The sequence below is a fragment of the Rhinopithecus bieti genome, unplaced genomic scaffold, assembly GCF_001698545.2.
Source record: "Rhinopithecus bieti isolate Rb0 unplaced genomic scaffold, ASM169854v2 scaffold_6945, whole genome shotgun sequence".
Lineage (NCBI taxonomy): Eukaryota > Metazoa > Chordata > Mammalia > Primates > Cercopithecidae > Rhinopithecus > Rhinopithecus bieti.
In genome coordinates, this window is record NW_016805531.1 from 919,595 (window position 1) to 934,564 (window position 14,970).

At 40.0% G+C, this 14,970-nt stretch overlaps 1 protein-coding gene across 1 annotated transcript in view; it reads left to right on the forward strand.

The window, feature by feature from the left end:
* The window catches only part of FBN1 (fibrillin 1), a 247,051-nt gene that overhangs the window by 179,629 nt on the left and 52,452 nt on the right, over positions 1 to 14,970 (forward strand). The window contains exons 35-42 of the mRNA XM_017872776.1: positions 1,483 to 1,605; positions 3,352 to 3,474; positions 3,784 to 3,948; positions 6,027 to 6,095; positions 6,190 to 6,315; positions 7,908 to 8,030; positions 8,692 to 8,850; positions 11,611 to 11,682. Coding sequence (XP_017728265.1) covers positions 1,483 to 1,605; positions 3,352 to 3,474; positions 3,784 to 3,948; positions 6,027 to 6,095; positions 6,190 to 6,315; positions 7,908 to 8,030; positions 8,692 to 8,850; positions 11,611 to 11,682 — 960 coding nt within the window. The remainder of the gene's footprint in view (positions 1 to 1,482; positions 1,606 to 3,351; positions 3,475 to 3,783; positions 3,949 to 6,026; positions 6,096 to 6,189; positions 6,316 to 7,907; positions 8,031 to 8,691; positions 8,851 to 11,610; positions 11,683 to 14,970) is intronic.

The window sequence follows — 14,970 nt, forward strand, 5'->3', positions numbered from 1 at the left end:
GAGATGCAACCCATTTATCCCTACTGAGGGGGAAAAGAGCTCAAAGTGCAAGTTCCCTGATAATGTCCTGTTATGGGATTATCACTAAATATGGAAACACAGGTTTTAATCTCCACTGTATTTCGTTTCTAGAAATAAAAGCAGAGCAAATAGTCTTGTCCATACATAGAATGGTATGTCTCACATTTGCTCTAAATATCTAACATATATGAACATGGGACAGGTTTGCAAATCTGTTCAATAGGGGACCCTTGGGATACTGCCATATGGCATGGTATCTCTCAGCTTTAGGCTCTTGTCATTCTGGTAAGTATTAGTCAGACAGGAAGAGTCCTGGGAACCTGTTAGCTAAGGCTGGATCCCATGAGGAAACACAAGATTCTTCCATTTACCCACATTTGTCAAATTTAAGCACATTCTCCTTCATTGAAAAGAAGATTTCAGTAGAAATAAACAAATGATAACGATTGTCAGTAGGAGTTTAAACAAGACCTGATTAATGTATTAGTTAATAGTTGTTCCTTGTTAACAAGACATGAACTCAAAATCAGTCATTAGCTAGGACATGCATACTCATGCCCTCATGTATTTTTATGTAAATACTTTTCTTTGTTATGGAACCATTGGGTGTTCTTTATACAGTTTATATTAAATTAAATGTGCAGAGTTTGATATAAAACTCCTTGGAGTCAAGAAACCAGATTATGCTCTTGATCATGTGCCTAATGCCTTGTTTACTTTTGTTACTCCAATTATCCAAGGAAAACAGGTACTGTGCCACCTCTGGTAACATAAATAGTCACAGTGAAAGTTGTGCTTCTCTTATTGCTATAAGGGACGGTTTTGTTTGTTTGTTTGTTCTTAATATAAATCATGGCTGGCGGAGTGGTCATGGCTATTTAAAGCCAGTCTCAAGGCTGAAAATGTGACTATGTGTCAACTGCACATGAAGAATGTTAACAGGAGGCAGAGACAGAGGCCTGGAAGAAGCGTGTGCGGTTTTTCAATCTTCATCAACAAAGGCAAACACATGCCATAGGACTAGGGACACTGGAGATTATGCAACTAATTATGACAGTTCCCCAAAAGACATTGTAGCTTGTGAAATTTTGATTCACAACAAAAACAGTGACTAGATAGATTTAAAAAAAGCACACACAAATCTAATGTAAGGTGGCTTGCTTGGCTCTTACTTTACGGAACTGATGTGGACCTACGGGGAAAACTACAAATGAGATACGTATCTGTAAAATGCTCAGCCTGCTGCTTGGCATGTAATAGGGACTGAGGAAAAGTAACCTGTCACCTACGAGACTTCCCTGTGTATGACAAATCATCTAAAAGTCTATAGGAGAAGTGCCCAGATTTGTGTTAGGTAGTCTGCATTTTCTTAATATTTACATTAGTTGCCTAATTATATTTGGCAGATGTTTATAGAAAAATATAAATTAACTGCTTTGCTTTTTTTCTCCCTCCCCCAAGATATTGATGAGTGCTCCCTTCCAAACATCTGTGTCTTTGGAACTTGCCACAACCTCCCAGGCCTGTTCCGTTGTGAGTGTGAGATAGGCTACGAACTGGACAGAAGCGGCGGGAACTGCACAGGTAAGACCTCTGCTCGCATCAAAATTGGCTCCCTGGTGTCCCGGGGGACCCAGCTAGTAGAGCCTCCCTGGGGCTACACAAGGGCCATCACAGAGGACAAGAAAATCTAGGGGGAAGTAATAAGAATCACAGATACATTTTCTCACACCTGACTGAGAGGTGATTGGAGGTGGAACTGGAACTGATTGGAGGTGAGGATCCAGAGGGAAGAGTCGAAGACAATTGAAGGAGCAGAGTTCGTAGCCTTGAAATTGAGTTTGTGGCTACAAAGGAATGTTCTAGGGGTGCTCCAGCTGTGTAGCTTCCCAGCCATTTCCTTTTCTACTTGGGTACATTGTCGGAGAGTTTCCTTTTGGAGGCCATGCCCTAGGATCATGGGTTTTCTCCTTGTACTTTGTTGTTGCAGTACCCACCCCACTCCTTCCTACCCCTGCCCTGCGCGTGGTCACCAGAGTACCTGGTCACAGAGCTCAGCCGCCTATCTCTAGTGTATAAATCATTTTCTTGTTGAGCCAGGGACTCTCAGGGAACATTATAAAAGCTTTGAAAACTGTAGACACCCAGCAGACTGCCACTTGGTTCTCTTTGGCATTAAGACTTTGAAAGCCATTTGCATTTCCCCTTCCTAATTCACCCCTCTGTTCGAGGGTACTGAAGAAACAACTTATATTCTGTATGAGTTCAAATTTCAGGAAAAAATCTGGTCTTTTCAACCACCTAAACAAACCATGACTCAGGGGCTCTCCAGATCATGACCACCACTACCACCCTGCAAATGCTCTGGATGGAGTATTCCTCTCCAGCCACACATTCTTCCCTTGGTTTTCCTTAAAACTGTGATGAGACCAGGCTGGGTCTCTTGCATGCCTCAGGAAGTCCCCTCTCCATGGCCTGTACCCTCCCCTGTGTGCCCCAGATCACTATCAACATCGTTCTGTCTAATCTCATTTATGTTACTCTGGCCCTGTCCATCCAAATTCACATGCAATTTGAACAAAAAAATCTTCTGCAGCACAACCCACAGGAGGGTTGCCAGATCCAAGGGGAGGATCAAGGCAAAGGTGTCGTCCCTCTTCTCCAGTCCCTCCTCACAGAAGCCGTTCTTCTATTCTTGAGTATTTCACGAGTGTTCAAAACAGACAAAAGGAATTGTACAGAGTGGAATTTGCCAAAACCCATGTCCTAAATATCTGGAATTCTATACATATTTTTGGAATAGAAACTGAAAGGGAAATATTCAACTCAGCATGGGTGATGGGAGAGAGACTCCTTGCCAACCTCAGGGAACACGCTAAGCTTCACGTGTGTGTCAGGGGAAGCAGCAAGAGTTGCCCTTCTGAGGGTTTCCTGGGACATCTTGCTCTCATTTGATGAAATAACAAGCCACATATACTCAATATATTTTCTTAAAAACGGCGTCTGAATGTTTGTTTGACCCAGATCACAGCAGTGTTTTGCCTTCAGTTACCTTGACTGGAATATTTTTCCTAGTTCCAAAGTTATATTTTATCCTGATGACAAATTTGAATGGTAGATGTGTTCCGGGGGAAGACAACCAAAGACTATACCATATTTCCTTCCTGAGGGGTTTTATTTCTGAAGTGGAAGACCGCATTTCTAGATGCAGTTGTAACTAGTAGCTTTAAAATTCTTGTTTGGAGCTCTAGACTGGGCCCTGTTCTTTTATGGCGATGTCCGCCTGCCCTGGCTCAGGTGCTAACTCCACTGCTTGCTGTTCGGTTTTAGATGTTAATGAATGCCTGGATCCAACCACGTGCATCAGTGGGAACTGTGTCAACACTCCAGGCAGCTATACCTGTGACTGCCCACCTGATTTCGAATTGAACCCAACTCGAGTTGGCTGTGTTGGTAAGACCTTAAAAACTTTTCAGAGAAGCAAGCATACTGTGTATTATTTTGAAAACAGCACCAAACATTCCATTCTCAAAGTTTGCAAAATGAATGATACAGAAATTTAAACGTTTCCTGTCTCTGCTTTATGTTCAGATATCTTTTCCATCGGGAAGATTCTTGGTAGTGTATAATGTTCATGGGCACTTTTTAGTTTCTCAGTAAAAGTAAATTATGGTTTTTGAACAGTTCCTGAAATGGGTTTGAATTTTCAACCCCAGTAGAAAGATTCTGCCTGACGCTTTTGTGTTTGTATACGGTAAATAGATACCCGCTCTGGAAACTGCTATTTGGATATTCGACCTCGAGGAGACAATGGAGATACAGCCTGCAGCAATGAAATTGGAGTTGGTGTTTCCAAAGCTTCCTGCTGCTGTTCTCTGGGGAAAGCCTGGGGTACTCCTTGTGAGATGTGCCCTGCTGTGAACACGTGTAAGTGGACGGCCTCCTATTTATTATCATTTCAACACCAGCCTGTTCTCCTTTCTAGATCAGAAGATAAACCTTTTCTACTCTTAGATCATAGAAGAAAGGTAAGTCCTCTCAGCCCTGTAGAGGGGACCTTGTTCCCAGTTAGAGAGTCAGAAAATATTCCTGGTTGGCTCCCACCAAAAGATCAGGTAGGGCAGGTAACATCTCACTTCTGTGTAAGTGAAAAGCACAAAGCATTATTTTAAAGATTTTCCAGACTCGGTTACTTACACCATGTTGCTTACCTTCCAGGGACACATTGATTATCTCTCCTCCTCTCATCTGTTGACTAGTTTTGAAAGCTCTAGGCCAGACTCAGTGTCGCTGGGTTTGAAGAGAAGCAATTAGAAGCAACTACGAAATGGAAGATTATTCCTTTCTTATGGTGTGGCTTGAAAGAAAGCTTTAGCATGTGATTGTAAGGACATACAAACTACGTCTCCTAAAAATATTAAAGGGTTTTCATTTTTCCAAGTGGGTCTTGTATTATGATTCAGAATTAGATGTAGCTTCTTTAGCAAAAGTCAGTGGCTACTGCTTATAGCATATATTGGGATAGGTATGGATTCTTTTTTTGCTGAAGGGTCATTTATTCAATTCTTCTAAAAATATTTGTTGAGTACCTAGAGTGTGTACTCTGGATGTGCAAAGATGAATTAGACTGGATTCTGCCCTTCAGGAGAATACAGCACAGTCGGCAAATTATGACCTAAACATAAGCGCTATAATTCAAAATAGGCCTCAGAAAGAGAAGAAAGAGCAGACACAGTGCTGTGTTGGTACAAAGAGCACACCTGGTGTGAATTAGGACTCCACTACTTGTCACCCGTGTAACCTCAGGCAAGTTCCTTAGCGTTCATAAAATACCTCATAGGATTAAATGAAATCACTCATGCAGAGCACCCAGCACGGGGGTGAGTGCTCAGCTGTCTCCTCCTTCTCTCTTCTCTTCGGAAACAGAGGTCAGTTCTGCTTGAGAGAGGGTGGGGCTTTGTGCTTTTTTTCATTGAGCCTTCAAGACGGTTGTGACATGAAAGAAGAAACTCAAAAAGTGTGAATGATTGCAGAAAGAGGAGAACAAGTGAAAGAGGAGAACAGTTCATTTCATTGGTGTCGAAGGGGGCAAACTAAGATACTTAATTGGGGGAGTCAGCTTTGTAGATTAATAATGAGTAGCAAAACAATAGATATCCATGCCACACCAGATCTGGACCAGAGTTAGAACTGGAATATATACATATAGGCCTGTGTACGTATAATTTCAGGAAGCCAGGACAGGGATTAGCAGATCTGGACAGACCATGACATTATGAAAGAACTGATCTTATAGATCCTCACTGGGATGATGCAGCAGGTTACAGACATTCTTATTCACATGGCCTGTACATATCACCGTGCTGGTGCATGGCACTGAAATAAATGGTTCTGGGTAAAAATACTTGGATGAGAGAATGAATGGGGGAAACCCAAGGACACTGTAGAAAGTTGTTTTTGGAAACCAGGAGAATCAATATTGCTACCCGTAGAAACGGAGGCACAAGAAAGGGCTCTAGTCATTAAGGAGATAATTGGGATGGGAATCAACAGAGAACAGTTTTTCCGAAGGCTCTATTTGGAAAGGGTTTTGGAAACAAGCCAATTAAGGTTATTAAGGGAAGCTGTAATTCCCAGAAAGTAAGGCCGAACAGAACATAAAAATGAAGATGAAGTTTTTCAGAAAATAAAAAGGGAAAGAAAATCTGTAAAAGGAAACAAGGGATGAAGGTACGGGATAAATAGTCCACACGCATATAAGACCAGGGAGTGGTTAGAGTCCAAGGACTGAGGACAGTGGCCTTGCCTTGGGGACACATAATAAAAACCACTGGAAAATGGGAAGTGTACACAAAGGTGTTACCTTACTTCAGACGTGCAGAGTAACAACTAAAGATTCCTGAAAATGAACATTTTCAGTGGGATATGTCAGTATTTCTCTTGAAGATACCATTTCTAAAAACTTTAGATTCAAAACAACTCAATTTGAATTTTTGTTTCAATAGCCGAGTACAAAATTCTTTGTCCTGGAGGGGAAGGTTTCCGACCAAATCCTATCACCGTTATATTGGAAGGTAATTGTGTTTCCTTTGTCTTAAAGTGCACAACTTGAATTTCCTTGGGTTTATTTACAATGCTAAAGGAATGCCTTTGTTTTGATTTTGATAGATATTGATGAGTGCCAGGAGCTACCAGGGCTGTGCCAAGGAGGAAAATGTATCAACACCTTTGGGAGTTTCCAGTGCCGCTGTCCAACCGGCTACTACCTGAATGAAGATACACGAGTGTGTGATGGTAAATGGTCCTTGTAGGATGATAAGGTCTTGCAGATATGGAGAACTGACCTGCAAAACCAGAATATGGTTACCAGGAAAATAGAATTTAGCAGTGTAGCACAATGGTCTAAACACGAGCATAGCCAGGTAAATATGTCACACGTGGCAATTTGGACTAATGTTACTCAGATGATGTCATTTCTGGTAAGTTCTAAATCTCCCTCTTTTCCTGAGAAAAACAGTATCTTATTCTGCTGGACCATAGTCTCATTTATGCTTACAAAAGAGTTTTCCGTGCTCTTCAGAAAAGCCATGTTTTACGAGAGTGGCACAGGTCCCATTTCAGTGCTACTTCTCTATTTGGGGGAGTTCTGGACCCTCTTCTTTTAATCCTTCACCACTTGTCATTGGTGCTCATGTATTCAAATAAGCTTTTCCTAGAAGGCGGCCCTTTGGCTTTATGCTATGAGTGGTGGCCCTTGTTCATTCTGTGTTACTGGAAAGGTGGAGAATATTAACTACTTCTAGGTTTCAGAGCACTTCGGCCATGAGCCATGGTTTTCATCTACATGGAGGAATCACACAACTGTTTAGGAAAAAGACCTCCTTGTGCTCTGCATAAGAAATGTCTTACTAGGTCACCCAGACAAATGGCAACCTCATTGAGTATTAGTTGAACATCATAGTGTATGTGGGACAGCTCTAAGACCCATGGAGTTAACAAAGATTAGAATCAACTCCTTCGTTTGGAAGTGGGGAGAGGATGTGAAATATGCTCCATGCTGCCTTACCAATGCAGATTCATGAAGCCAACTGTTAATGACTTCAGGATACTATATACCCTATCATAGATTTTGTGAATGTAAGAAGTGTGCTTGTCTTCCTAAGGGATATTTGATATTTTAATTTCTCCATATTTCTATCTCTGCCTACCTTTGAGGATGTTATAGGTTCACTTATTAGGAGATTCATTATAATATTTGATATGTCTCATGTCAGAAGGCAAGAGTTCCTTTTGTTTTTTGTTTTCGTTTTGTTTAGTTGTTGTTCGTTTTGAGATAGAGTCTTGCTCTGTTGCCCAGGCTGGAGTGCAATGGCATCATCTTGGCTTACTGCAACCTCTGCATCTAGGGTTCAAGCAGTTCTCCTGCCTCAGCCTCCCGAGTAGAGTAACTGGGACTACAGGTGTGCACCACCACTCCTGGCTAATTTTTGTATTTTTAATAGAGATGAGGTTTCACCATGTTGGCCAGGCTGGTCTGGAACTCCTGACCTCAAGTGATCCACCCACCTTGGCCTCCTGAAATGCTGGGATTACAGGCATGAGCCACTATGTCCAGCCAAGAGTTCCTTTTCTTTTTTGTTTTTTTTGTTTTTTTTGTTTTTTTTGAGACGGAGTCTCCTTTTCTAAAACCTTCTTTCCTCAAAAGGCACACATTTGCACAGAGAGAGGACACAGATGAATGAAATACCTATTTTTGTTATCTTATTTGAAAATACCCTATAGATTTTCTTCTTTATTATGTCAACATTCATATTGACATTAAGTATCAGGCCATTCCAAAATGTGAAGTTTTCATATTCACATACCACTTTCTCTTTGGATTATAGATGTGAATGAATGTGAGACTCCTGGAATCTGTGGTCCAGGGACATGTTACAACACCGTTGGCAACTACACCTGTATCTGTCCTCCAGACTACATGCAAGTGAATGGGGGAAATAATTGCATGGGTAAGTCCAGGCTTTTCTCAGTAATGCATGTTTAGTTCTCCTCGACAAATAGGAAGAGAGCTCACAAGTTCATCACCTTAGGGAGGTGTTACTCATCAGACTGAGTGCTGGCATCCCTTCACTGTCTTGTTAGGAGCCTCTTCCCCTATAAATCATAACTTGACATTTTTTCACCACCACGGGTGGGTGGTTGGGAGTTTTCTCTAAAATGTAATGTTGGAAAATCCCAAACAACAGTTAATAGTACTTCTTTTGTTTGACTTTTGGGTGTATCTTTGTACAATTATATTTACAGCACTGACCTACAGTATTAAAACATCATGAGTCGAAAATGAGAAACTTACTGCCAAATGGCAGTAGAGAATTGTTACTAGGAGACTGAGCAGAGAGTCATTTGAAGTTTATTAATGCTACAGCTACATAATGACTTAGTTCTGTGGCATGAAATATCAGGGAATATACTTCTGAAAGTCCTTTTTCTTGTAGCAGCATAGGTAGCTAGAATGTTGTGTAAGAGTAAGTTTTTGTGCCCTTATCAAAGTCAAGCTACAATACAACTCAAATGAAACTTGCTTGTTGAGTATCCACTTAGAAATTTGTCGTGATTTCCCACATGGCATCACTAGCCCTCCAATCCTTTTTTTTTTTACCTCCCTTCTAGATATGAGAAGAAGTTTGTGCTACAGAAACTACTATGCTGACAACCAGACCTGTGATGGAGAACTGTTATTCAACATGACCAAGAAGATGTGCTGCTGTTCCTACAACATTGGCCGGGCCTGGAATAAGCCCTGTGAACAGTGTCCCATCCCAAGTACAGGTGAGTTTTAGTTTCTCCATTATCAAAAATATAGGTTGAAAAATTACCCATGAATTGTTGGGAAAATCAGTCTTAGTGAAGGAAGCAAAGTGTGCATTGTTTATCTTTACAGGGGAAAAAAAATGGCTCATGATTTAAATTCACAATTGATGCTGGTCATCCCAGCTGAACATTGAGTCACAGAATGTGTTTTCTAATGTATACCCTAACACATAACCAGACTTGTAAGCTCAGCATATCACAAAAATATAAACTATAAACAATGTTCTCATTGTTACTGAATTCTTCATGTAACTAAAAGACTGGAAACATTAGACAAATCAATGTGACATTAAAGGAAACATAATTCCTTGTCTTTCTACTTGTTTAAAGCTAAACTCATTCCAAAAATGATTAAAGGCAGCCTACAAAAATGTAAATGTTAAACAAGAAATAAGCATAAGGCAAATGACAAACAAGAGTAAGAATGGTAGAGCCAGGAGCAGGACTAATACACAAAATCCAAGCTGGGAATTCCTACACACTTGCCTGAAATAAGCAATAACTTTAGCTCCAAACTTTCTAGCAGGTCCTATGAAAAGGGAGACATAATCAAGTACAAAATTCTCAATGACCATAAAGAAAACTCAAAATGAAAGGAAAGTGCAACTTTTCTTGGTATTGAGATCCAAGATAAATTTCTTCTTATATTCTCATAGAGAAAGAAACTAAATAATGTTATTTGTCTTCAAAAAAGGGAAGGGGGCTAAATTGCATCCTTTGAGGAAATGAAGACATTAGTATACTGTTCTTATATCATATGGTATACACTATGCATTATGTATATGATGATGACATCATTTGCCAAGATTATAATTTGGGTTAATTGAAATTATCATGCAAGGAATTGATTAGGGTATTCTATAAAGGGAATCCTACCCCATTTTCCACAGTGATATATAAAATATTAAATCTGTTGTTTGGCACTACCTGACATTGCATGCAGCAGAAAATTCTTTTTTAGTAAAATGTATTATTCCATCCATTGTTTACTCCAGAAAGAATAACCACCACTTAGAATTCTGATTTACCTCTACCCTGCAAAATGTTTCTAGACCAGGGCTTGGCAAAATACACCCAATGGACCAAATCCATCCCACCATCTACTTTTGAATGGCCTGCAAGCTAAGAGGGATGTTTACATTTTAAATGGTTGGAAAAAATCAGGAGAATAGTATTTCATAATATGAAAGTTACATGAACTTCAGATTTTGTTGCCCATAAATAAAACTTTATTAGAGCACACTAATTTATTTCTGTATTGTCTACTGCTGCTTTCATGGCAGCATTAAATAGTTTTGACTGACTGTACAGCCTACAAAGCCTAAGATACTTTACTCTGTGTCCTTTTATTAAAAAGTTTGCTGACCCTTGATCTTGAGCAATGGTCTTTACAACTTTAGATGATACTTACCTGTTGGTAAAAATCTGGAGCTTATACACACCTGGTGTGCATTTATATGTAAAAGTCTACGTGTATAGGTCTATGTATGTGTATATGTATTTGTTTTCAATTATATTGAAAAATGCATTTATTATTTTTCTGAGCTGTTGTAATATAAAGTGTGCACAAAATTAATTTTTTTAAAGATTAGATTTTTCCAAGGATAGAAGTCCTAGTATTTTCTTTTTTATCCTAATGGATTATTGCATATTCCTCTGGAGACCACTTTGGAAACCCTTAATATAGACTAACATTTACTTTTAGAAATGGTTGCCTGAGTTTTTAATATCTACGTACTCTTGTGTAAAATGCAGGATTTTTTCTTGATGTTGGATATTCACCAAATTCGGTCATGGCTTTTTGTTAACTGTGAAATCTGCACATATTTTAAGAGTCCCTGTAATTTCTTTGGATGACCAGTGTCAGCTGGCATTACAGTGTTGGAAGTGAACACTCATAGATTAAGGAAACAAAACACAAGGAGAATAGCATGCTATATTTTGATTAAAATACTTCCAGAAATCTTATACTAATTTTCACTGAGTGTGACCAATAAGGCAATGGTCGTCTGAAGCTTATATTGATACCATACCTTACCAGTTACAGTCATGATCTGGAATTACAAAATCTCGTAGTTAGAAGGGACTGCCGATAGAATTTAGTTCATCCTTTATTATCTGTTAAATTTGACTAATTCAAGTGAGAGAAAGACAGAAAAGGAGAGAGGGAGAGGGAGAGAATATGACAGAGCTGTACCAAATGAAATCCAGCTCCAAAAACTGGAAAAAAAATGGTGAAGGTTGGTTAATTGACCCAAATTAGTCATTAATCGATGTGATGTCAAGAACGTGGCTAGATTTGCTATGGTCTCCTATAATCTGCTGAGAAAATGGCTTTTGTATGTGTTCCTCAAGCCCTAAATCTCTTAATGCAGAGTAGAGAGAGGCACTCTTACCAGTCCCTGAGTTCAGAGCTGAGCAACACCCATATCAAAATCCAAACTCCTATAGGCAAACTCATGTGAATGAGTGGCATGTGATCTGGGGATCTCTACTTCTCCTTCATTATCACGTCAACATGAGATCATTTTTTTTTCAATATTTGTCTTACAGGCAAGATTATATCTGTAGGAATTTTCAGGTTTACTTTTTATTTTAAATTCTTCAAACTACAGACAAATACCTTTCAAGAATGCTTACAAAGTGATTTTTTTCAGTCTCATTATTGCTCTTTGCTGACTCCTTTCCTCCCATCCCACTTTTGTTTAATCATTGCAGATGAGTTTGCTACACTCTGTGGAAGTCAAAGGCCAGGCTTTGTCATCGACATTTACACCGGTTTACCCGTTGGTGAGTCATGACGGCATTGTCAGGACTTTCTGTTTTTTGCCTTTGTGTTAGCAAGAGGAGTACACCATTATTTTCTCAGTTCCCATTTTTTTCTTGGAAGAAAAAAAAACGTTAAACAATGCCTTTCACTTTATTGAAACACTGATTCTTAGTTTGAAACAAACTGTGCAAACACCCTGTGCAGCTCCACCTAATTGGCAACAGCATTTGTTGTTCATGATTAAGGGGATTGGAAAACTTTTCTCAACATGACAATCAAGCATAGTTAAACCAACCTTAGGCATCAGCAAGGGGAGAGATTCTGGGAGTAGGGCCAGTGGACATTTGATTTGACTGTAATTCCCAATCCTTCCTTCTGACTAAGACCAGGTTAAGTGACTTTTCACACCAATCCTTACATGTAGATTGTTTACCTAAAGTTCTCTCGTGGATCAATTTTATCTTACATGGAATCTCCTCAGGTCACCTGCTTTGAGAATTTCAGACGTGAAATAAAAATCTTTTCAGTCTGAGGCCGTACCTGGTAAATGAAGCAGAGAACGCAACATTGGTAGAGATGCTTGTGCAAGATTCAGAAGTATTGCACAGCACTCAGCCAGTGCAGGCAATGCCCTTGTGGTTTAAAACCAAATAACATAAAAGTAGATGGAAAGCTATTGCATTCTCTGAGTTTTTCCCTGGTGTGATTTATATGCATCCTTAGATGCCCTCTTAAGTCTGCACAGTTGTGTCTAGTAGCAAACATCACCACTTGCTTTATTCCACCTTATTCATAATAAGGAAACTAAAGTCCACATCAGCCTTTCCAGTGACCTTGTTTAAGAAAACAAGAGTCTGGTCCAGCAATCAGCCTGGCTCCCTTAGTGCCAAATCCATATGGCTCCACAGTCTCGTCCACGTCCAAAGAAACTTCATGGTTTGGAAAGAAAAACTGCTAAATGACATTGGCATGGAACACCTGGCCCCAGCTGCTTTGTTTTTCCCCTTCCCAAAACAGATCTTTTAATCTCCCTAGAATCTGTGATCACAAGATAAGTGGTCTGTAATGGTAATGGTTCTCCACGGACCGACCAGGCGTGTACCCCAGCAAGGCTGCCCTCCAAGGTTGGCAGTAAGCAAAGACTAGAAACAACATTAGCGTTGTCCACTAGGAGAGCTGGAAAGGCTTCAAACTTCATCTAGTCCAAAAGCCTTGCTTCATATTTGAGGAGACAGAGGCCCAAAGAGGAGAAGGGACTCACCCAAGGCCACCCAGCTAATTAATAACAGAGCGGGGACCAGAACACAGTCCTGACTCGTGGCTTAGTTTGCTTCTAGCTCTTGAAAACTGGACATCTGATATTTAGCTGTATGCTTATTGTTACCAAATTCCACCATGACAAAATATTTAGATGACTAAAAAGCTTTGTTTTATTTAAGCTTTATACTCTCCTTTTGGAAGATCTTATGATTGTTGGTATGTGGAGTCCATTCATATAGGGTTAAAACTATAGCATGTTTATTAATCTTGTCTTAAAATATAAACTTCTCTAAGTTGAAGTTCAAATAAAATCCTGACAGGAAAAGAAAATATAATTTTTAGTATATCCTTTTGCTATTTTACACCTAACAATGGCTGGAAATTAGACTTAGCCAGTTATTGTTAAACTTGATAATAATACATCACTTATATTTAAAACAAATGAATGTGAATATGATGTTTCATGTTCTAACCCACACTGAATGAATAGCATCTGAATTTGTTTTTTGTTTACTTATGATACACAGTTGTGATGTAACTTTACATGGCTTTTTCATGACATGAATGACAAAGGTGTGAAAGATCTAAAGACATAATTGCCTGTATTCAAAATAGCAATGAACCCTTTGAGAGTCTAAGCTGTTTCTTTTCATTAAATAGGTCAATTTTGCCTTCACACAAAATCAAGCCCTTTTTTAAAAAAGGGTCTAAAATAAATCTATGACATCAAATTTCTCCTTTAAAACAGATGGGTCATAGAGTGTGGTTCTTCTAAAATTACAGCAGCTCTTGTAGGCTCCACTTCAGTCCATGATCATCTTCTCATCAAGTATGCTAGCAAAGCATATACTTTGCAAAGACTCCTGACTATAATAAGTAAACAAAGTATCTCAACAACAGTCACACAAACTAGGGAATTGGAAGACTTTGGATTGTAGACCAAGGCTTTGCATACCTCCCAGCTGAGGTGTTTCATCAGACCCAGCCAAGGGGCTGATGGAAGGGCCCTCCAGGATAACAAAAGTGTTGATGACAGTTCTGTGAAGATTGTATTAGGGTGATGTAGGAAATCACCCTAATACGATCTTCTCATATGAAAAAGGAGGCAGGGTGGCCTGTTAACTGAGTCCCAGTGTCAAATCCTGACTCTGCCTCTCATTGGCTGCTTGGTCTTGGGCAGATTATATACTCTGGCTTGGCCTCACTGGCATCATCTCTTAGTTAGAATAGTCATAGTACCGAGACCATCTCGTAGGGTAGCTGTGATAATTCAGCCAATAAATACAGGTTGAAAAGAAATTGCTTGGAGAAATGTGACCAGGCGGTGGCGAGCAGAAATCGAGATGCTGTTACTATTAATACTATTACCATTGTTATTTACTATTACATTACTCTTACCCCTAGAGGGCACTTGCAAGTGGTCAGGAAGTTGCAGAGTGATGTAAGACGAGAAATGGGACCACCCCAGGCTGGGGACGTGACCAGGCTGGTGAGGTGCCCAAAGTCTCTCTCCATAGCTGGCCAGCCCTGCCTTAGCAGCCTGGGTCCTGGCCATGTTCGCACTCTTGGTCTTGTTTTAGTGCTCACCAACGCACTGCCAGACACTTGATCTTAACTGAACAAATTTGAATTGAGCACTTACTACCTGTCATGTAGAGTGCTAAGGAACTGTAACACAGTGATGGAGAACCAAGCCCAACTCCCAGCCTTAGGAAGCACACAGTCTACTGCGACAGTTCTTCCTCAGTGCTGACCTCGTCTTCATTGTCAGCCCTGGCCTAGCTGACATCCCCACACCTGACTTCCCTCCTTTCTAAAGCCACATGAAATAGGAAGGGGGAGTTGAACTGGAATTTGAAAAGTCAGAGTTCCATATAACCATGTGCTCCTCTGCAGTTCTTTACCAGCTCACCTCTCCCTTTTCCCTAAATACAGGCACACTTGTGTGGAGAGACTGTTTACCCTTGACCATCCCTTCTATTTTACTCGTCTGGTGTATCCACAGTGCGCAGAGGATACAAGGATGCCTTCTACCTGTACAAAATTGA